Genomic DNA, 23136 nt, shown 5'->3' with positions numbered 1-23136 from the left:
CGTCAGTCTTAGCCACAGTCTTTGCCCTCCTAATGTCCTCGCCTGTTTCATTCCAGCTCTGCTACGACTACAAGTTCGACCAGGCGGACGACCAGCACAAGATCCCATGCCACTGTGGAGCAGTCAACTGCCGCAAGTGGATAAACTGATGGGCTGATGCGTCGACAGCAAAAGGAAGGGGGGAAAAGACAAATCAACACATGCATTCCTTGCCATAGTTCACAGGCACATTAGTCTCTGTGGAGAACAAGTCCTTCACTGACTAAAAGAAGCATTTTCAATGGGGCTCAGACGCGCGCCAGCCTTGAGTGGTGTGCAGCAGAGATTGGTCGAGGTCTTTGTCATAATAAACCACTGAACATAGTCTGCAAGGGAATATTAAACGGTAGAGCGTTTGGCAAGGGGCAGCAGTCCTCACTGTTCTCAGAGGAAGACGGTTCAGTGACCCGCATTTGCCATGAGTGCATGTGTGTGTGCGTGTGTGCATATATGCTATGTGTGTGTGTGTGTGTGTGTGTGTGTGTGTGTGTGTTTCAGGGGGCAGAATTCACCAGCGAATGAGAGGAGAGCACTGTGCCGGCCTTGCCTTATTGGTTGCAAGAGGGGGCAGGCCCTTTAGTTTAATCGTCATAGACCTAGATGTGTACAGTAGGTTTCAAATGTAGACACCACTGAATGGAGAATGTACGGAATGAGCTTCCGCGAAGGGAAAAATTAACTTGCACTAAAAGAAAAACACAAACTCACAAAAAAGAACACATTAAAATACTTGATTCCATGAGTCAGTTTTATCCTAATTTTCTCTCTTTGGTTTGTGTAAGAAAAGAAAGCAGTTTTGTATTTATTGCCGAGTGAATGAATGATGAGTGAATTAATTAATGGAAAAAAACTATGTGTTTAAAAAAATCATTGCCAAACTGTGGTTGCTGTCCGCGGTTTGTGGGAACCCTGTTTCATGTGTACAAAGTGTATAAAAAGAAAAATATAGGAATGATTGACCAAATACTACCTTAACCATATGGATGTTTGGGTGTTCCGTAGGCGTGTTTTGTTTTTTGTCTTTGCAGAATTATTTAATGCGGTTGTCCAATATTGTTTGGAGAGAATATATTATATGGCTATTTTGTACAGAATGTGCAAATAATTTCAAGAATTCACAAGAAAGTATTTTTGTTGTGCTTAGACTTTAGTATGCTAGTGTTTACTTTTCTGTGATTTTCACATGAATTCTGACCACTTGAATAGTCTTTTTATAAATATATATATATAAATATATTTGTGGTTTTCATCAAAGATAGTTTGGTCATGTGTTACAGTAGGTGACGTCCATCACCAGAAGCCCCAGAGTGGACTAGATCATTATGACATCCTTGTCGATCAGGTTTCATTTCTGAATTAGTGAGAACTGTGAATTTTTAATCCACCCAAACCGAATTTTTAATCATGTTTTCAACTTTGTCACAAGTAGATTGCATTATGTTTTGCTCTGGGTTTTTATATGTGTTTTGTACATATTTGTAATATGACATTGAGGAGTTTTTCGACTATTCAATGAGTCTCAGAAGGAAAACTGGTAGCTGTTTAGGTGTAGTGTGTTTTCCTGAGGGCTAGACACAAAGAAAGCATTTAGTACAGAAACCGTTTGCCAGGAATATGTATGCTTAGTCTTCAGAGATATACTTTTGGACAACTGAATCAAGATGGCATTTCGTTTTATACCCTAACAACCTTAATCCTGTACTCACTTTTCTCAAGCCTCACAAATGAAATATAGTTCTTCAGTTTGAACAGCTTGAAGTTGACAAATTGACAGTCTTGAACTTGTATTGTACAGGGCATGTATTTTTGAACTTGCAAAAGATAAATTGTATATATTTTCTCAATGAACAATTGTAACTAAATTGTTTCATGAATATTTTTCTTGTCTTGTAAAATAATGGTGTTTGCGCAAACCTTTTTTTGGCGTTGTCATGTACAGTAGTCCATAATGTTTTGGGAAATGAAGCCTTTTTGAAGTATGCAGATATGGGGTTTGGAACTGAATTTAGGAGCATTTACAAAAAAATAAAATATTTTACATCTTAATGCTTTTTGCGGTTTCTTGGATTTCTTATTTCATTAGCATTCATTTGGTCACCATCAACCACATTTGTCTTGATACAATGCAAATTTGACTGTCGGCATACACACATTGCAACAATGTGTGCAGCGTGAACTCTTACCAAAACAAATCTATATTCACACATCCCGTGCAGTATTGTTTTGCTTGAGTTGAAGTGGGTTAAGGCTTTACAATGAGTTAAATGAACAGAGAAGAGTATTAAAAATGTAAACGCTAAATTACCTAAAGCCTCAGTGCTGCCACATGCGAGAGTTGCTTCATGGTCAGCCTTTGTGTGCTGTGCTGTGTTCTGTTCCGTAAGGGAGGTGCCCAACCCACCTCCCCTGTGCCCCCTCACTGGTGGGTGTGGGACTGGGGGGGGCCTCTGGGCAGCTTGCAGTGGTGGGGGGTATGAATAATGCAGACAGATGTGGACAGAGGGAGTGGCTGCTATATTGGAGGGGTAAGAGGAGAGACTGGCGACTGACCGCTTTTGTGCATCGTCGTGGCAATGCAGCACGTAATGGTTGAGCGGACTAACCACATCTTTACCATTCCGTTACCTTCCGTTGTCAGATAGATGTTGTCTTTTGAGCACAATTGTGCTTAGATCAGAGAGTGAGCGCTGACAGTGGAACACAATAGGGATTACCAGATAAAACGCAGTCATATTGAACTTTGACCTTTCCCAAATAACCTTTGCATACAAGCCATCTTGTTGGGATGCTGACTGGGCATTTTTCACCACTTCAGTTCTCTCTCTAGAACCATTTGCTTCAGCTTTTGTCATTTTCAAAGTGAGCTGAGCTGTCTCTTTTTCTCTCTCACCACTCACCTTTACTGTTCTGTTCTGTCCTGTCCACTTTATCAGAGCTTCTGCAGTTCATACCAGCTTTCATTCCTCCATCTTTTTGTCATGTTAACCCACAAATGGACCAGCCTTTTTTTTATTTTCTATACTATTTTGCAAGTTATTGTGGAATGCACTTAGTTGAGTTCAAAATGATGCCAAATGTATGCCCGGTATGAGATCTGGGCATGCATTAAGTCAGGGGTTTTCAACCAGTGGTCCGCGGCCCACTTGTGGTCCGTGACCATGGATTCAGTAATGTAGTTTCAATGTGGGAATCAGTATTTTCATTCAGTGGTGGTCCTGGGGTTAAGTAATTAGTCAGAATGGTGGTCCCTGGTTCACAATCAGTTGAAAACCCCTGCATTAAGCGGTCAGATGAAGCAGGTCCAGTGTGTAGCTGAATAGTGGCTGTAGTAATTGCTTTTCTTCACAGTTATTTTAATCCGTGGGTTGCTTAAAAAGGCAGAGACTACAGTGCAGAGGGACCTGAGTGAAAGATCTCCGGCTGTGACTAGCAGGGTTTCTGGCCTTTCAGAAATGACCCCTCACCAGAATCCGGCCTGGCTGCACTAAATGAGCACATGAAGTGATGGCACTGGTGGGGGGGTGTCCACCTGCATTTCCTCTCCTCACAGGAACTGGTCAGAGTGACCTGAGGGGGGCTGAAGGGCCTGAGTAGCCCCTGTTCCATCTCTCTCCTGGTCCAGAATGTGCTTCTGCACTTCAGCTTCCATTTCAGCATAGACATGTACATCCTTAGAGCCCCATCTGCTGGTAACTGATGTCACAGTCAGCTGTCTTCCGTGCTCAGGCAAGACCAGACATTTTACAAAACATCTACAGTACACCATGGAATGTCCCCGATGTAGTAAAAGAAATGTACAAGACAGGAACAAGATCATGTGTCATTTTATTCACCACATACTAGTTGGCCATAGAGTGAATTACGGTACAAAATCAAACAAAAGCATATTGTCAGCAGTGTTGGAATATAGCAGGCTGACTGTCACATGATCCAGCTGGTAACGCCAACACCCTACTGGGTTGAGAATATGATTAGTCGTCATCCGTGGCTCTTTAAGGGTAGAGAAGAGACTCTTATAGTAGCTGATCTTAGCAAAGTCGGGCACACAGCATTGAAGCCCCTCCACAGAATAGATGAGTCACTGTTTGCGACTGTGCGCATCACCTGCCCTCGCCAGATGGACTAATCGGGGTAGCTGAGGCAAGCTGGGTATGTGGGGTGTCGCTGGCTAGGCCTCATACGGCTCGTTAGAAGCACAGCCATCCAATGGCAGGCCCCGCTTGTTTTCTTATGCCGTTAATGCAAGCACTGTGCGTGTGAGAGAGTGACTTGGGCCTCTGCCCAGACATCTCGTTTTCTGTGCACTGGGCTAGGAGGGGAGGAAGCTACACCACAGCGACGCGCACTGCTTGCACTGCGGAGCTTCTATTACATAATGGTGGATTAAAGGCAAAACAATCCTTCATTAAGGCTGTGGCTTTTAAGTAAACTGGAATGTATTTCACTTTTGAATTATTTGTGGTTGCACTCATAAATAGCACTGTGCCTAGACTGGTATCCTAACTGTTATAGTAGTTGGATTTACAGTTAGGGCTTACAGGTCCAATCCATCCAATTCACTTCTAATTAAATTAACACACCACTACTCTTAATATATCGAAATCATGATGGTCAAATTGTAAAATAATGCAAAGTCACAGATTTTAGGATGTTTCCTAGATATCACTTGAGTCGTACAGTGTCGTTTAAAAAATCAACATCCATTTAATGCGTTGAAGGACTTATTTAACTTGTGACGCAGGCTTTTCGACGATGCCCTCAGTTGCACCCTGACACACTGTTTCATGCTACGCGTAGCCTACGCTAAAGCTGCGTTGCCGTCGTCTGACATGCGTGCGCACATGCCGTGTTTAACTCGCCTAGTCTACCTACAGTTTGTAAGAATTTATCTCAGTGCGTAGTTACGGAGAGCAAACTTCCTGGTCTGAAAGCAGAATCGCTTGGTGTTGAGGAACTATTGCCGCAACACTTTACAATGCAAGACCCAAAGATTCACTCTACCCTGGGCAGCGAAAAAAAAGATGCACGAAGCGTCTCGCTCGTCACACCTTTTTAAAATGGGAATGCACCATGCTCTGAATGCGGATGTACTCGGCTAACAAAATTCATAGGAGAGTCATTCCGGGATAAAAGGGGAAAGAGGTGTTATGGATGTGCGAAAGTGCAATTCTTAAAATCAATTGGTTCAGACTTTTCTCTTTTTTTCTCGCAAGGAGCTGTTAACAGATGTTCCTAATTCCACAGCCATGCCGTGGTGGTGTTAAAAAGCGTTTTACTATCTTAAAATGGGAAGCAATGTCATGGAACCTAAGAGCAAAGATTCCTCCAAGAAAAACTCGAAGAAAAAGAGAGTCATTCGTTTAAATATGCCCGTAAGTTTACAATGTTTACATTTCTTATCAGTTTCTGGTGTTTTGATCAGCTTTTGGCAACTCGCATGTGCTCTAGGTCTAAGCGACGTGGGCGGGGTCCCTGTAAATGTTGACATAGGCTCTTGAGACATTTGTGAAATAGCAGCGGTCGTTAAGCAGTTGCATCTTTCCAGTAGATCTATGGATTCCAGTGTTTTGGACAAGATGAGTGATGTGTCTGATTCATTTGACAATCCATACGTTTATTGACAATATTTGGGGTGACAGTGTTTCTGAAAACACGTTTCTAGCTAACACTTTCCTAAATGTGTATGCTACAGCCATGAAAAGTTATGCAATGTTATGTTTCTGTTTAGTTTAAACATAGACTTTGTGTAATTTCTTATTCAACCAAATATAACTGGAATCAATCAAAGCACCCTCATCAGAATTCTGGTAACATTCTCACTTCCTGAATGTTGTAACAAGCAGAGCCCGTGAAGGAATGTTATCACATATCTCATCTGCAGGTTATATAGTTGATTGATAGCTGCACACACACAAATACCCTTTTCCTATTTCTGTGACACTGCCATGACATGTGCATTCATGTCCTTACCTCCATAAACTCAACATGAAAATAGGAGATCCTACACTGTTTCAGTATTTTTTTACCAGTGGCACAAAAAAGGGGAAGTGAAGGAAACAGCTGTGGAGGAACGTGCCGCTCTAACCCGCTTGAGTTATGATTCACCCATGCTATTGCAACCCTTGGCAACTGCTGCAGAAATATTTATTCAATTTCCCTTTCTTGACTTCCTTACAGTCTGTTGAAAGTCAGTGTTTTTTGTGGAGCAAGTCAGCCTCCGGCACATGGGTATTCCCCAAAGGTAGATCTGTGATAGCCTTCAGGAATATAATTGCTCTGAAGACTTCTTTAACATCTGTATCATCCTGCATCAGAATTGTTTCCTTTAGGCATGTAGAGGGAAGGCTAAAGTACATATTTATTCTTATTTTCAACATAGATGAAGCCCATATCTAGTGTTTATTTTTATATGACCAATTCTGTCCGCAGTACAGAGCTGGAATTTATATCATCATTTTAGATAGTCTCATCATTGTTCAAAGGTTCAGAGCATGCTTTCAGACAGGAGCCATGACACTTATCACATCTCAGAAGGAATACGCCTGACTGTCCTACCACAGGTTTTGTCAATGATAGCGACTGTTTTGACTAGGCCTTTCATGAGCTCGGATTCTAGCCCTCTTCCCAGAACCCAGGCCTTGTATAATTGTGTCAGACTTGTGATCCACAGAAGGCCATTTGTGTGTTTCTGTCTCTGCCTGTAAACATTGCTGAAAAAAATAAGAAGCACACCTTGCATTAGTATTGTCTGCTAGCCTGACAGTGCATTTTTCTGAGCCCTTAAAGGGGAATGATGATGTGGACTGCTTCAGAGTGTCTTCCCAATATATCAGCCCCCCCATCCCCATCAGCCTTTACTACTGGTCTACATCCAGAGGTTGTTAAAGCAATACTATGCAACAGTTTGGCACTTTACAAGGTATGCTTTTGTCAGGCAACTAGTTTTGATATTATGTCCAAATTGTGATGGTACTGGCACAGATAAACACCTAGTCTCCCACAAGCCAGAAGGACATTGCTGTCTATATCGTCAAAAGACACCAGTTATCACGTCAGAAAGCTTCTAGCAGTGGCAGTAAGGCTTTGGGTGGTGTTAACCAGGTTTGGCATGCCTTCTAGTTTGCTAGCTCGCTAGTTTTAGACCAAAACTCCATACTGCTACTTTAAGCCAGATAAAGTTGGGTGAAGTACTGTAGGATGGTCACCATGTGCATGCTATGGCCTCTTATTTTGGTGTGCACCGTGGTGATTCTGTGTCAAATTATACAGAATCCAGGAAAATGGTTGCAGCACCATCTCATGTCCACCTAATATTTAGATCCCAAAACTAAGACCTGTAAAATGTTTTTGTTAAATTCCAATGTTTTCATAAATGGTTTTCATGTTTGATTTTGTATACTTTTTACACTCTAAGAAATGCCACAAACAAAATGGCAAAATGCAACACTAGTCATATTAAGGGTCTTGTAAACTCATTTTTTTGAATTCATAAGAGTCATTCCATGTCAAATCAGAATAAAATCCAGGAAAATGGTTGCAGCACCAACTAATTTTCCTCAAAGTTTGTCTACACAATGTGTAGGTTCCATAACTAAAACATGTAAAATATTTTTGTTCAATTCTATTGTTTTCATAGTCTTTTTGCCCTTGATTGTTTACACTTTCTAAAAGGCCTTATTTTGGAGGCCAGGTTTGGACATGTATAGCTTAAAAAGTATTATTCCTAGTCTGACCAAACTTTATAGAATGGAAGGCAAACATGTCCTCAGTATGATTCAATCATTACAAGTTTGTACCATTTGTATCATTGGTTTTATAGAAGTCCCTAGTTTCAGAAATAACATGCAAAAAAGTGATATTGAGGGTCTCAAAACTCCTTACACCTGCCATAAATCAGTATCTTCTCTAGAAATATACTCCTTTGTTAATATTGTCCCACAATGTGAAGTCTCCAAAGCAAAAGGCCATGACAATACTAAGGATAAAACAAGGCAAGTTTGTATTTTCCTGTCATTTTCATACAACTGTGGTTTTAGAAGAGATCCCGCACACTGTCCATTCTGCATGCAAACATTTATTTGAATAAAACACGTTTTGGTCTCAGACCTTCATCTGGTTCACTTCACTTTGAATTTTCATGCAACTGAAATGGTATGTGGGGTAGGTAGTAGGACCATAAAAATCTATGTGGAAATACATATATGGACATTTAGTGTGTAAAGTACCAATATTGTACCAAGTCCCATTCACAGAATAAATGCATGTAGTTACAGGTGTTTTGAGAACATAACACATCAAAGGCTGTGCTATGTTTCACCTGAGGGAATGCTAAAATCTATTTATTGTAAATGTTTATTTTGAACAAAAAAACTGTAACTACAGTGTTTTTTGATACCCTCAATATCACACTTAATGCACATTTTTCCAAATGTGCTTGAAGATATTAAGGATAAAGGATATCCTGTTTGGTTAGAGCACATGGTGGATCATGCGGTCAATCCCTTAATGTGCATCACTGTAAACTATAAAGCGGTGTTCCTGATTTTTCCTGCCATTGCCTGACTGAGTATTCATTCATCATTCTGTGGTATCAAAATTACCTTCGTTATGTCAACTTCACATGGCATGATTTAAACACACCAATATCTAGAATATCACACTCAGGCTCAGTAAAAAGCATGCTGTCAATACATAACCACGACTGCTTTCTATATCTGCAGGACCTCTCTCTCCTGGATGGAGAGACTGACAGGAGAGAAAAGGATGATAATATGGCAAAGGTAATCCCCACCCAGTCAATTCTCTATGACACTGATTGATTGACATTGTTTGGATTTTATTTCTTGTTTCTGCATTTGAATTGGTAACATGCTCCATTTCATTACTCACTTTGACATTTAATGAAAAACAGATGCTGCCAACCTCCCAATTTAACCACGTTGTCGAGGGAGTGTGTGTTATTCTTTTCCGACATGTGCAAGATATTCCCAGACAGGCGTCATCTTTGTCATGTGCCAATGCAATACAGGGGCGCCGGATCGAGTTTCAAAGTGCAGGGGCCAGATAATGGAACCCCCTCCCAAAAAAAAAAAAAAAAAATAGCCTGCGCTGTATTTTGTCTTGCTTGGGCATACAAAATGTGTGCGTGTGTTAGCCTGCGTAATTCTGCTTCATAAAGTTGAACAAACACATGCGGTCATTTTACAGATAAATAGAAATAGCCTATGCAGTTTACCCCATAAACTGCATATTCTATTTTACTTACACACGGGAGATAATTGTTCTGGGCTACTCGTAGCTGAGCAGAGTTGAGTGCAACGCGTCAGTAATCACATTACAGTTCCTACAGTGTGCGAGCAAAGATATTCAGAATTCTGGGAGGGCGACAAGAATATTGGCAAAAAAACAAAACTCATCGGAGAAGGCTATTACCTTACTACTGAGCGGAAAACAGTGCACAACTAACTAGCTAATGACTAGTCTGATGTCAATCACACCACAAATTGATTCCAAAAAAATATCAGGGTGTTACAAGCTAGGACTGCCACTGTTTTCAGTGTGAAGAAGAGCATCTAAGGCTATTAATGACGGAAGGAACGCAACTCGCAAGCGCACTTCACTCAAAGCAGTTCAATGTTCTGCAAGTTGTGTGCATGTCACCATTCAACTTTTATGAAGGAGTGTGTGCAAGCTTGGCAACAACACTTCCACAAGGCAATTCGAACTTGCACAATTTTTAAAAGCACTAGGAAGTGCCGTGTTCATTAACTTTTGAAGGGAGATTATATCTGTAATAAATGCCTTGTAGGCCTACAGCGCAACTTGGTTTGGCCTAGATGCTACCTAATGTTTCACAACTGTAATTCATTAAATAATAAATGAAAGGGGACGATATCTATAATGTCCATAGAAACATTTCAACGCAGTAACGCAAAAGTAGCCTAATGTAAGTTGTTAATCCTCAGAGAGAGAGTAAAGAAGTAATGCCATAAACACCGAGCCACCTGCAGGCGCCAATAGCTACAGACGCTAATAATTTCAGATATAGACCACACATGCAATTTCCAGTGGTTCAGCCCCGCATGTAATTTCAAAAGTGGACAGACTATGCTAGTCTATGCTATTTGAAGTTAAACAAAACATACCGTATTTGAGTGCGGTTCATGACGCTGCTTATCAAAGTAGACGCAGCAGGTCTCTTTCAAAATGTCCTGTTATAATTGCAGCTGCTTCCGATTATGTTGAATATTTAGAAAGTAGTTTACATGACGGCATTTGTGAGCTTCTGGTAGAAACTTGCTAATTAACTAAAGCAAGACTTGAGTGATATCACACAAGGCGCACAGAAGTGAATTAAATGAAATAGGCCTAGGTTAACATGCTTTATTTGAACATTGCAATACCCACCCAACAAACCTAGAGACGGCATAGTAGATGTTTCGGATAGATGACAGCACCTTGTAACCGATTAATGCAATAAAAGCAGTATCATCATAGCAGTATTATCATATCATTGATAATCGTTCACATTTTACTATACGCTAATGACAAACGAGGCGACAGCAAATGTGGTTTGGGAAACGGGGACACAGAAAATACAAATAAATAGGTTAACCTGGTCTATTTGAACATTGCTGTTAATTATAAGTGATATCATAAACCTTGCGAAAGCTTGGTAGCTTAGGCTGTTTCAGGTATATCACGTTGCGCATGATATGATTGAATCTCATGTCGCGCAATAGGCTAAATGTGGTTATCCGATGTCTCCGATGCACAGGAGGACATTACGCTTAACTCAGGAACTTTACAATACAATCAATCATACCAGACCAGAATAAATGTTACTGGATTTGGCTACATTTCAAATCCACCCCACCACACATGTTGCATACATTGAGAATGAACGTCTCAGCATTCCAAGTAGGCCTAATTGAGCGCCGTCTGCTCCCTGGGGGTGTTGCCTGGGCGCTCTGCTGGTGTTTTGCTCATCGGTTTTGACCCATGGGCAGAAAGTTTAAGGTATTTCAACAGTGACGCTGCACAAATAGCTTTAGGCTATATTAGATGTGGGCTACTACCGCTATAATGGTTCACATCTCTCCGTTTTTTGCGCGGAGGTTTTTTTTTTTTTCGTGGATGATTTTGTTTGTTAAAAGATATTTTGAGCCAAAAGTGAGGGGGCCATTGGTCCCCTGGCCACTGTGCTTCCGGCGCCTATGATGCAATATCACACAAATACACTTGTGTAGAGCTGGCAGTGAAGCAGGCCTGTTGTAATAGATGCCACAGTGGCATAGCAGAGAGGGGCACAGACACGTCACAAGGGCCGTCGAAATAGATTTCACATGACACCCATACAGACATCACACTTTAGCAGTCTGTGTGAACATTTCAAAAGCTGTGGCAACAGACTTCAGGGTGATAGCATGGTTGAAGGATGGCACGGTTACTGTAACCTTAAGGTTGGTGTGTTTGAGATTGTATCTGTTGGAGATTAGAAAGTATTAACCTGTTTTTGTTGTTGTTGTTGTTGTTGTTGTTGTTGACTCATTGAGTTGAATACCTGACATTTCAAAAGCCTGCCCTTTTTCCTGTCCTCGTTTGCTTCTCCATTGATCAGCTATTAGTTTGCACTTTTCACTGATGAGTCAATTTCAATGAAAATTGAATGAAAGTGCACCATGCATTCAGATGCACGTGTGATAGAACTGGCAGACCTTTCGTGGCTGTTTTCTTTCTTTTTTGTGTTACTAAAGCCCCAAGGCAGCCCACTGTGTTTTCATAGTATGTGGATTTACCTGCCAAACTCCTTGGTTATAATTGTCAAACAGGTCAAAACAAGCTGTGGCCCGACAGAGAAAAGGGTGGATGGCCAACACAAAGGAGGGCGTGTCTGCAGCTTTCACAGACACTGACCTGTAACTGGGCACAGGTATCATTAGCCCATTGCTGAGCTGTGTGATTTATAGAGTAACTGCTTGTCACATAATTGCATTATATAATTGAATATTTGCTCCTTGTGGATTCACTGTCCTGATATCATTAGTCAGATACTGGTCAAGTGCATGCCAAACCAGTCGGTCTCTGTGTTGGTCATGGTTGTACAAGCAGCTGTAATATGTAGTCATGTCTAGTCTGGTTAGCACGCAGACCTTCTCAATTAGAATTGAGAGTAGGTCTGGAAAAGGTTAATTGACTTACGACTTACAGCAGGGCCATACCTAGCAGTGAAATTAAACTTAAATTGGTGCATTAAACTCTTACCAAGTAGTTTCAAATGTGCAGCAATCTTGTAAACAAAGGTTTTAAATGTAGTTGTTTGCTCAATTCCAAAGAAATACACGTTCATGCTGGATTAGCGATTGTATTTGCGTGCCCGTGTTTGGGGGACATTGGAAATGGCCTCTTGACCACATGAACCTGCAGAGCAAATGTCAAATCTCAGTTTGCCAAAGGTTCATATGGGATTCCCAGGTCATGTCATGCCGGTGTGCCAAATAGTTGAGCATTTTTGCTAGGGAGAGTTTAGATTAAAGTAGCACAATGCAGCTCTTTTACGTTAAAATGACTGCTTCAAACTCATTTTAATTCTACTCTGACTTACATTGCCTGGTATTGCACTATGTAGCGCTGTTGTTGCAGGTAGGAGAATGACCCTTTTTGTTTGCTTTAGATTCATTGGGTATTCCCTTAGTGCTAAATGGTCCAGTGTGTTGAAAACTGACGAAAAAGGGAATTCCTACATTGCTACATTAAGTGGGAAACCCTAAATCAGAAAAGGCAATCAAGGCCTAAAAATAACCAAAATAAGAATACATCAGGTTTTCTTTTTTCTTTCATTTTGTTGAAAATAATGTGTGTGTGTGAATAGATGTAAAATGGTCTTCTTTATGTACTCTCAAAAATAGCCTTAATCTGGGCATCCAAGTGAAAAGTTTTTCCTCTGCTCCTTAGGGAGAAGGTAGCGGTCACTCTGCGAGCCCCACCAAAGGCCTCTTTGTGAGGTGCTCCAGCCCCATGTCCGCCCCTCCCCGCACGCACACCAGCCCGGGCTCACCCAAGACCATTTTCCCCTACCCGCCCTCCGCCCCCGGCCACCAGGACTCTCCACCCAAGTCCCCCCGCCGCCTGAGCTTCAGTGGGATCTTCCGCTCCTCCTTCAGCAGCTCCGCCCCAGCTAGCCTCAGGTTCTTCTCCAGGTCCAGGAAAGGTAATGGCCGTCTCTCACTGTACCATAGTATCATTGGCCATAGTGGTGGCCAGTAGTGAACAGTCTTGTCCAAGAAGCATCAGTGTCATGTCTATCTATAGCAGAAACACACCTGATCATGGCTGATCACTCTCTACAAGTGTGATCTCAGATTAGTGGTTTGAAGTCTGGATAAGTATTTGGTGATTGAGAATAGAGAAATCCTGAAGCAATAGACTCTTGGCATAACCACTGAAAGACATAGTGAAGAATCTTCTCTGCTTTGAGAGTTTTTCAAATGTATTGACAGGTGAACTGGCTCCAGTACATTCAGAAGTATCGTAGAATGCTTTTGTGGGCAGTGAAAAGAGGTCGCTTAGACAATATTGCAGGCTTTAGAGCATTTATCAGGATGTTGTGGTTTCCTGTCTGACTCACAAAGAAAGCTGTGACAGGATGCAGCGTGATCATACAGGCTTTTGATTCTTACCAAAGACTGCATTTGTTGTGAAAAAAGACTCCAGCAAAGAATAAGAGACATTAGACCTTTGTGCTTTTGTGCCCTCATGTACTCCTAGCTGAATTGGACTCGTAGAAGACTGTGTTCACATTAAGTGGTTTATACTGTGCATGTTTCCTTAGGTGGAAGAGTTCTGTTCTTTCTATCTTTTCAAAACATACTGTCATGGCCTTTTAGGGCCTATTCATGTTTACCACTGTACTGCTTCACCCTTCATTTAACAACATTCTGTAAATGTTGGAACTGAGGAGACCAGTTGCGAATTAAATATTGTTTTGAGAATTAAATATTGTCCCATTCCTACCCGATATTGGATTTCAGTTGCTCAACAGTATGGGGTATTCTAAATCATGTTTTTTTATTCCATGATGCACCTAATTTGACAGGTCTGGACTGCAGAGGCCATTTTAGCACCTGGACTCTTCATCTATGGAGAAATACTGTTTAAATATGTGCAGAATTCATTTTGGCATTGTTTTCCTGAAATATTCAAGGCCTTCCCTGAAAAAGACATCGCCTGGATGGCAGTATTATGTTGCTCAAAACCTGTATGTACATCATTCAGAATTGATTGTACCTGGCCAGATGTGCAAGATTCCCATGCTGTAGGAACTAATGCACCTTAACACCGTCATAGATGCTGGGGTTTGAACTGAGCACTATAACAAGTTATATAGTTGTATAGGCCCTCTTATCTTTAGCCCAGAGGAGTCTGTGATTTCCAAAAAGAATGTAAAATGTTGATTGATCTCACCACAGGACCATTTTCCACTTTACATTACCGGTACATCCATTTTAAATGAGCTGAGGCCCAGAACAGACGGTGGTATTTCTGTATCACCTCTAAATACAATTTCTTCTTTAGCATGGTAAAGTTTACTAGCATTTGTGAATTGAGTATCAAACTGTGCTCATAAACAATGGTTATCAGAGGTTTACCTGAGCCAATACAATAACTGTCATTACAGAAACAGCTCAGGTTTTAATGCAGTGTCACCTGAGGTCCAAAAGACTATGGCCATCCAATATTGTTTTTGAACCCTGTTCCTTGATTGCAAAGATTTCTCTGGATTCTCTGAATATTTCAGTGATACGATGTACTGTAGATGATTAACTCACCAAACACTTTTCGTATTGTATTTCATGTTAAGAAGCATTATATTTATATTGTTTCATAATTTTTCCACACAGGTTTACTAAGAGTGATGAATACCTCTACATCTTTACTCTGCTTTTCTGGGATGCTTTTTTCATACTCACAATCATGCTGTCAGTTGCCCTAATTAGTTGTAAAATATTTTCCTTTTGTTTTCTTTATCATTACACAACTTTTCCAGCATTTTCTTGGCCCCGTCCCAACTTTAACGTGTTGTGTCTAAACGTGTTGATCAAATTGAAATTGAACAAATGTTTTCCATGAAATAGTCATTTATGTAATTTCCAACATTTTACATGTTGTCTGCGTCCTTTTTGCAGCTAAATATGAGTTAACGTGATTTGCAGATTATCCCATTCAGTTTTTATTTGCATTGTACACAACATCCCAACCTTTTCTTACTTAGCGCTTTCTCGTAAAATCATTTGTCTTAATTTAAGAAGAGTTTTACTCTTCTTAAGATGTCTCATCCTGAAAACAAGTCTGCCAGTGCCTTAAGCAAGTTTGTCCTACAACCAAGCAAATTTGGCTGCCAGTGAGTTGAGCCAATTTGCCTTGATAAGACTCCTTAAAATAAGTCAAAATGATATTTCGAGAGAGTGTAAATGTCTTCATACTAAAAACAGTACCAAATAGATTTTTTGATTTTAATAAGATTAATAACACTTGGTTAGATTTTATTTTTTGCAGTGTTGGTTCAGTCTGTTTTATCATTTCTGGGATTTTTCACCAAAAAGTACCAAGAGTTTACCTGCTTGAAGAATGGTGAAGCCCTCCTGTTTAGTTTCTCTAGGCCTTTTAGTGACAGTAGCCGTTCTTACCGCTAACAACTATGACAAGATCAGTTTGCTTGTGTACTTCTGTCTGGCACTAGAAACAGCAGCACAACGCTGTGGCCAGGAAATATGACATGTGCGCTTGACATGTGAGATAGCGAAGTTGCGATTGCATCTTACCAAATCAAAAAATAGCCCAGCAAACCTAGGGGTTGTGAAAGCTTGTTTGTGTGCTGTGCCCTCTCTGGTTATCTGTGCTGCAGCATCTCTCCACTGGCTCGGTGGCTCCAGGAGGATTTACAAATAGATGAGAGGACTGCTTCCTCCTCTTTGCTAAACCCAGTTCTCAATTAACAGGTTCTCCAAAAAATGTAATAAAAGTGGGGGGGGAAACAATAGGGCTTTGTGTTACATGCCTCTTGTTGGCTCTCTCCAGTACCCTCTCAAGCCAAGTTGTTACTTGATATTAATTCAGTCCTCTGTAGGGCTTACCTAATATTCCTGAGTCTATCATTTCCCCTTAATCATGATATAACCAATGAATAAGCAAAAGTAGCACTGAAACATTAGCCTGGGTGTTCCCATGCTGCCTTGCGCACGATTTGATTCACGCTGCTAAGGCAGCCTGGAGACCATGGAGCAAATTTTCGCCTGAGATAGGGGACCAATCACAGAACAAGGGGGAAAGCAAGACAATGATGAGCTATGCACAGACGCATTTGATAGACATCCGTGGCACCCAATAAACGGATCTGGGCATTTTTTTCAAAAACGAGAAAATTAACGTTTGGTTCCCAGACCACGTCTCATTGAGAAGTGGTGGCGCTAGCCAGGCTACTGAAACATTGTATTGTACAATTATGATGGATAAAGAGCCCGTTTGTCTTGCATGCTAACACTTGGGCAATAGATGGGGTAATAGTTTTTTCTTGTGTATAAAATTCTTCAGAATTGAACATGATCTTAAATATTTATATAATTTTAAAAGTTCTTTTTATTTTTGAGTCTGTTCTTTACTCCCTGTCTTAATTCAGTGTTTTTAGGAAAAGGAGAATTTCATTGCAGATCCTTAGTGAACACATGAGTCATTTTCCAATGCAGTTACAAGGTGATCTCTTTTGGCATTGGCATTTTTCTAATAAACAAGGCTTTGGTAAGCAGTGTTTCCTCTGATAAGGAGCTGGTAGCCTTAACCCCACCAAAGCTCCACTCTCAAAGCCTTGGGTGGATGCCATGTTTCCGGAAGGTTTTCTAAAATAGTTGCGGTGGGAGTTTGTGTGTGTTTCCTGACTTTCTTGGAGCAAACAGGGGTTGATGTCTGATACGTCAGACTCTGACCGCTACATCCATACTCTCAGACAAAAGGCTCAATTTTCTTGATCTGATGGATGGTGGGGTTCATTTGTCTAAACATATTTTCCCAAAACACACTAATGTTAGAAGGATAGATGGATAGATATCTACACTGGCCACCAGGAGGCAATATTGGTAATTTCTAGTGTGGTGTGCTGACAATGGTAAATCATGTGTGAGATGATTGCAATCTGATCACTTTTTTTTATATGAATGATGTATGTATTGTATGTATTTTGGAGTTGAAGTGCTAGAATTGCATCTTTTTTTTGAGCATGTAAAACTGACTTTTTTATTTAGCCATATGATTAAGGCCATATGAAACACTTTTACTACTACTACCTTGGTTGGCCAATCTTTCTGCTATACTATATGGCCTTGTGATATCATTCCAGATCCATCTTCTGCTTTATCAGAACCCTGCAGTGTAGATGTCAGTGTGTGCAGCTAAAACCAGAGATGGCAGGTGAGGGGAGAGAGAGAGAGAGAGTATTTTTTGAGGGGGGGGGGGATTTTGGTATGAAGCACAATGACGGGGTTGTCGCCGGTCATGAGGACATGGGGTCGCGGGTGCCCCACTGTCAGCTGAGGCGGCCTAAGCACTGTTAAAGGTCACACTCCTAAGAGTGACCACGAGACAACGAGAGACCCGAGGTGTCATGGGTTCACACCTAGTTCTACTGGACCAAGCTGTACTGTGATGGGTGAATGGTGAAGATCAGTAACAGAGGAGTGGGGGTTTGTGTAGTCACTTTGCCAGCTACTACAATACGACCATAGAGATTATCATCCGCATACAGTAATGATACGGTTGATCTAGTATTCTGTTTGTCTGAATTGATTATATAATTAGTGTTGGAGTGTGTGTATGTGTTAAATGAGGAACTGAAGCCTCAGTGAACTGAACTAGAAATTCCTTTATGCAAATTATCCTTCTAACACTGTTCCGGTCAAAAATGACCAATGTACACATTCCCTGTACCATAAATATGGCATTTTTCATCAGATTGCCTCAAGATCTTATGATATCCTTCACAAAAGGCTTTTAAACACATAGAATTTATTAGGACTACTTCCTTTGAATTTTGAGTGATTTATTCAACTTGGAAACACTTTTTTTGTTTACGGTCAAAAATGACCGCCATAGGAAATGATTGGGAAAGAGTATAATTTTCATCCAGGAGATAAAAGACCTCTCTCTCCACACACTCCTACAACTTATGCTGCTTTCGAGATGTCTCGTAAATCATCGTACACTCACCCGTACAACATGTACCAATGAGTGGCTTTAGGAACGCCTTTCTCTCGAGCCACGAGGGGCATTAGCAGGAGGCTGGTCATTGTTATTGTTTTGTGCTACATGTAGCCTCTAGCTAAACGGCTGGAAAACAAATTGTTACATTGTATTGCAGGCACAGCAAGACCGTGCAATGCATGAATTGGTGACCGGATTGAAGCAGCAATGTAATCTAGTGTGTAAGAGCATTACATCAACTTTAACATGACCAACACAGTACATATGCAAAAAAAATACATGCCATCTCATCTCAACTATGGGCGCAGCCATGTTCGTTGTAAGGTCGTACGTCCACTTCGGGGTACCCTCAAGTACTCCGAGGTAAAGTGGCCGTGCCTGCCCAAAATGCCGCAAGAAAGCTGGGTAATTTACACTTTCCAACTCGGGCGGCGGATTTACGAGACATTTACGAGACATCTCGAAAGCAGCATTACCACCAATGTTCCCACACACATGCATGCATGCACACACACACACACACACACACACAACCAGACACACATAAAGCACACACACATGTACACCCACTCACAGACACACACACACACACACACACACACACTCAGTACATGTTGTCAGTTCATGTTGTCATGTTGCCACTCGTGCGTGTGAACCACCAATGTTCGCACACATATGCATTCACGCACATACAGAAACACAACCACCCACACACACATAAACAGACACACACGCACATGTACACACACACATGCGCACACACACACAGTTCATGTTGTCAGTTCATGTTGCCACTTGTGCATGTGAATCACCAATGTTCGCACACACATGCATGCACACACAGAAACACACCCCCCCCGCACACACACGAACAGACACATATACACACATGTGCACACACACACACACACACACACACACACACACACACACAGTTCATGTTGTCATGTTGCCACATGTGCATGTGAACCACCATTGTTTGCACACACATGCATGTATGCACACACAGAAACACTCACACCCACACACACACAAACACACACACACACCACACACACACACACATTTACACCCCTCTCTCTCTCTCTCTCTCTCTCTCTCTCTCTCACACACACACACACACACACACACACACACACACTGTGCATGTGAACCACCAGTGAGTGTTTGCACACATTCACGCACATACAGAAACACACACAACCACACACACAAACACACATGTTGTAGATGTTAATTATCTAATAAGGTTCTGTTTACAATAAATGTTCTATTAAACAATACTTTTTGTCATGGTATTGGTATTTAAGAGCAGTTAAAACTGTCCGGTCAAATTTGACCGTGAACAGTAAATTAAGGGGGGTAGCAACGAACAGTGTTTAAAGGTTATTTGGCAGTGGGCAGGGTGTGGGTGGGGACTTCAGTGGACCAGGCCAATGAGGGGTCTTCATCCGGGCTGGCTGCTCTCCTCTTACACAGTCCTGTCATGCAGGCTATTTTAAAGAGACACACAGCTGCACCTGACCTGATTTTTCTGCGCACACTCTCCTGGGATTCCCACCACAGCGCACAGGGAGGCAGAGGGAGGGAGAGGAGCCAGCACTCAAGGGAACAGACTCATGCTCCCGGTGCGGCATCAGTGCCCAGCACAATCCCAGCCCAGCCTGACCACCCAGTGGGAAGACACCTTGGAGACGTGTGAGATGTCCGCTTATGGAAGATGGTGTTTGCCAAGGACACGAGGACAATTTTTGCTGACTTGTTTTTCGTCATGCCCTCACTTTGGCCACACTGCCCATGTTCCTGTTCTGCTGTGCCTTTGGATGACCGCGTGAGCGCCAAGATCTGGGCCATAGTCACAAGGACGCGGCTTAGCTGTGGTATGTTATGACTACTGATTGATGGGCCTGCTGGCATCCAAGGTGGCTTGTGCCGTGTGTTCATTGTGATCGTTATTGGCTCACAACGATCTCCGGTGACCTCTGATTTGAGCAGAAAGTCCTGAGACATTGCTTCGAGAGCCATAGATGCTCGTGCCATTTCTGAAGAGGCATATTGAACCCAACACAGATATTGAAAGGGCATAGAAATGAGACACATCCTGTGTGAGTAGCTTAATACTGTGTGTTAAAACAGGACATTTTCACTCTTCGCTGAGTGTTAGAAAACGACTATTCCCGTGTAAATCTCTGTTCCCACACCCAGTCTCTTGAAGCCACCACCGTTAGTGTTCATGCCACCTCCTCGTGTGTAGGTGTAACACTAAAAGTGGGGACGTTCCTCGGCGCACAGACACCTGGAGCTCTCCGCCGGCCCCTGTCGTCCCAGTCCTCTTCTCTTGACCCAAAGGGCACGCTCCATCTTCAGCCTCAGCGCAGAGCTCGTGTCTCCAGATGAAGAGGTTCGGCAGTCTGCGACGGAGCAAGAAGCGCAAGGAGGAGGAGTGCTTGATGGCCAGACGCCAGTCAGAGCCCCATGGCCTGCCCGGTACAGCAACAAAAGAGCCCAGACGTCATAGTAATATCCACCTGTCTTAGCTGGCCTGACTGAAGTGTAGTGCAGTAAAGGACAGTACAGTGCAATACAGCATAGCTAGGTTGTTCAATAGAAAGGCACAGTAGTGTTGAAGCACTGGTCAGGGCTTAAAATTCATTTTTCAAAATAGGGGGGATTTACACAATTTGGGGGGGTTCGATTCTGATACCAAGTCAAGAATTGCGATTTCGATACTTTTAAAAAAAAATGTGTTTGATTTTGGGGCCCCCACCACCCTGATGTCATCAGTAATAAATACTGTAGTGGGTTAATGTATAGCATTTTACTAGTAATTAGTAGCTAAACATATTTAGTAATTTGAAAGCTTCATATTGACGTTTAAACTATAATACTTAGGCATATCTTTAAAGTGGTGTGTAGGTCTAATTGAGTGCACATTGGTGATGAGCATAGATATACTGTCAGTATATATATCAATGGGTGATGAATAGGTGTAATTGAGTGCCTGTCACTTTAAGAAATACGTGAGAGTAATTAGCCTCCCTTCAGCCTGACAGTTTTAGGCTAGTCGCTAGTGAATAAAAGTTGTGCATAGTGCATAGGATATGTGGATGCAATTCATTATGGTTTCTATGTCAAAAAACTAACAAGCCGAAGACAATCTTTCTGTGATCAAGTGTTGACGTGACCTGAGCTAGCAGGATAGTTACCAAGGAGCTCTTTCCAGATGTAAAAGTTTGCCATGGTTGCATAGCCTATTTGCGTAAGCGCAAAGTGGTTTTCTCTCTCTCTCTCTCTCTCTCTCTCCGTGTGTGTGTGTGTGTGTGTGTGTGTGTCTGCGTCTGCATGAGGCTATGTTCAATTCAACTCAGTAGTTGATCCGTCCGGCCAATAGCACCGCATTTACGCCACTTCATGATTATATTAATGTCATCAGACAGGCTGTAAAAGTGTAGATAGATAGATAGATATACTTTATTGATCCCTAGGGGAAATTCAAGGTCACAGTAGCATACAGACAACACACACACACACATTCAATAACATATGTCTCGCATTTTCTCGCATTATGATGGCTAGAGTTGCGGGACTTGAACAAATTATGCGCAATACCCGCAATCCAGCAGTGAAATTTAAGCCCTGCTGGTATATCCTTACAGTAGCCTATAAATGGGTGACTCTGAGAATGGGTATTTCATTGTTTACTCCTACTCTAGAGAAGGTCTTTTGGTGTCACAGTGAGGGACAGAATTAAAAGAGTTGACGCTGATTGAGCTTACCTCTGTGCAATTGTGTGTAAAAGATGTGAATTCACTTTGTTTTTCATTTATTTGTGTTTCATTGTAAAGCTAAAAATGGAACAGAAGAATACTTTATTTCTGTCGGAGCTGTTTATGGCTGGTTTCAGATGCATCCTCCCTATGGCATTCCCATAGTTTTCCCCACTAAATAGCATGGCTATGTTATCTAATGCAAATGTGATCTTACATTTGTAATGCTGCAGCTGGGGTGCTTTGCATGCTCCCAAGGCTGTGGTGTCCTAATCGGTCAGGCCACCTCCGACAGCCTGCCAAGCTGGACTGAGCTGTCAGCAGATGCTCGTGTTGATTTCTTTATGGCACTTCCCCTTTGCTCATCACTTGTGTTGGAGCAGTCCGCTGCTCTGAGCGAGGCTCTGGTGTCAGATGGGCATGTGATTTAGGAGATGAGCAGCCAAAGTCAGCCGAGCCCCTTATTCTGTGTGGTTTACCTGTGGCATGGGAGCATGACCCAGTTTCGCCCCAGATGATAGCACAGGGATATAACAGTTACAATTCAGAGGAAATTCACATTCTTGTTAACAATCTGCGGATATGAAACTTTTGCCAAAGCACTTTAGAGACCTGTATCTGAGCCCCCGAGGGCACTTCTGCCAAGTGGAAATTGAGTATTTATGTGATATCTTGTGCCATTGCAATTGCAATGCATGTAATGGCTAAAGGCTATACAATTTAAAGATATTCATGCCACAATTTATGGTCTATTGTTGTGTTAAAAACGTTGTGACTACTCTAGCAGTAGCTTCAATTATCTAATGGTAGAGCATGAAATATCATGAAATATCACTTTACTATAAATATTATCACTTTACTATAAATATTATCACTTTAGTATAAATATTATCACACTGACCTACTTGTAAAGCTACAATTGAGATTGAGAATGGGTCTGGGGACCCTTCATTCACAATTCCAAGGGGTGTAACCAGCACTGAAATTAAATTTACATTTACATGTATTAATTTGCCGGACCTGCTGGCAGAACTTAAACACTTCTTTTCGGTATTTGAATTTGAATTGGAATGACAGGAAG

At 41.7% G+C, this 23136-nt stretch overlaps 2 protein-coding genes across 22 annotated transcripts in view; both read left to right on the top strand.

Annotated features, from left to right (window-relative positions):
* Positions 1-2085, top strand: part of kmt2cb (lysine (K)-specific methyltransferase 2Cb) — a 78124-nt gene extending 76039 nt beyond the window's left edge. For all 14 annotated transcript variants that reach the window (XM_048262870.1, XM_048262904.1, XM_048262894.1 and 11 more), the window contains one exon: positions 57-2085. In XM_048262870.1, coding sequence (XP_048118827.1) covers positions 57-149 — 93 coding nt within the window. In that variant the 3' untranslated portion in view covers positions 150-2085. The remainder of the gene's footprint in view (positions 1-56) is intronic.
* Positions 2086-4863: 2778 nt separating this feature from the next.
* Positions 4864-23136, top strand: part of LOC125293845 (5'-AMP-activated protein kinase subunit gamma-2-like) — a 31156-nt gene continuing 12883 nt past the window's right edge. For 2 of the 8 annotated variants that reach the window (XM_048242007.1, XM_048241998.1), the window contains exons 1-3: positions 4864-5411; positions 8760-8819; positions 12994-13249. In XM_048242007.1, the coding sequence (XP_048097964.1) occupies positions 5325-5411; positions 8760-8819; positions 12994-13249 (403 nt within the window). In that variant the 5' untranslated portion in view covers positions 4864-5324. Of the gene's footprint in view, positions 5412-8759; positions 8820-11046; positions 11502-11530; positions 11972-12993; positions 13250-19745; positions 20776-23136 lie in introns of those variants that run through there. The other 6 variants (XM_048242056.1, XM_048242047.1, XM_048242028.1 and 3 more) reach the window with 5 other exon arrangements.

Source organism: Alosa alosa, chromosome 1, assembly GCF_017589495.1.
Source record: "Alosa alosa isolate M-15738 ecotype Scorff River chromosome 1, AALO_Geno_1.1, whole genome shotgun sequence".
Lineage (NCBI taxonomy): Eukaryota > Metazoa > Chordata > Actinopteri > Clupeiformes > Clupeidae > Alosa > Alosa alosa.
This window is presented reverse-complemented; position numbering and strand designations above follow the sequence as displayed.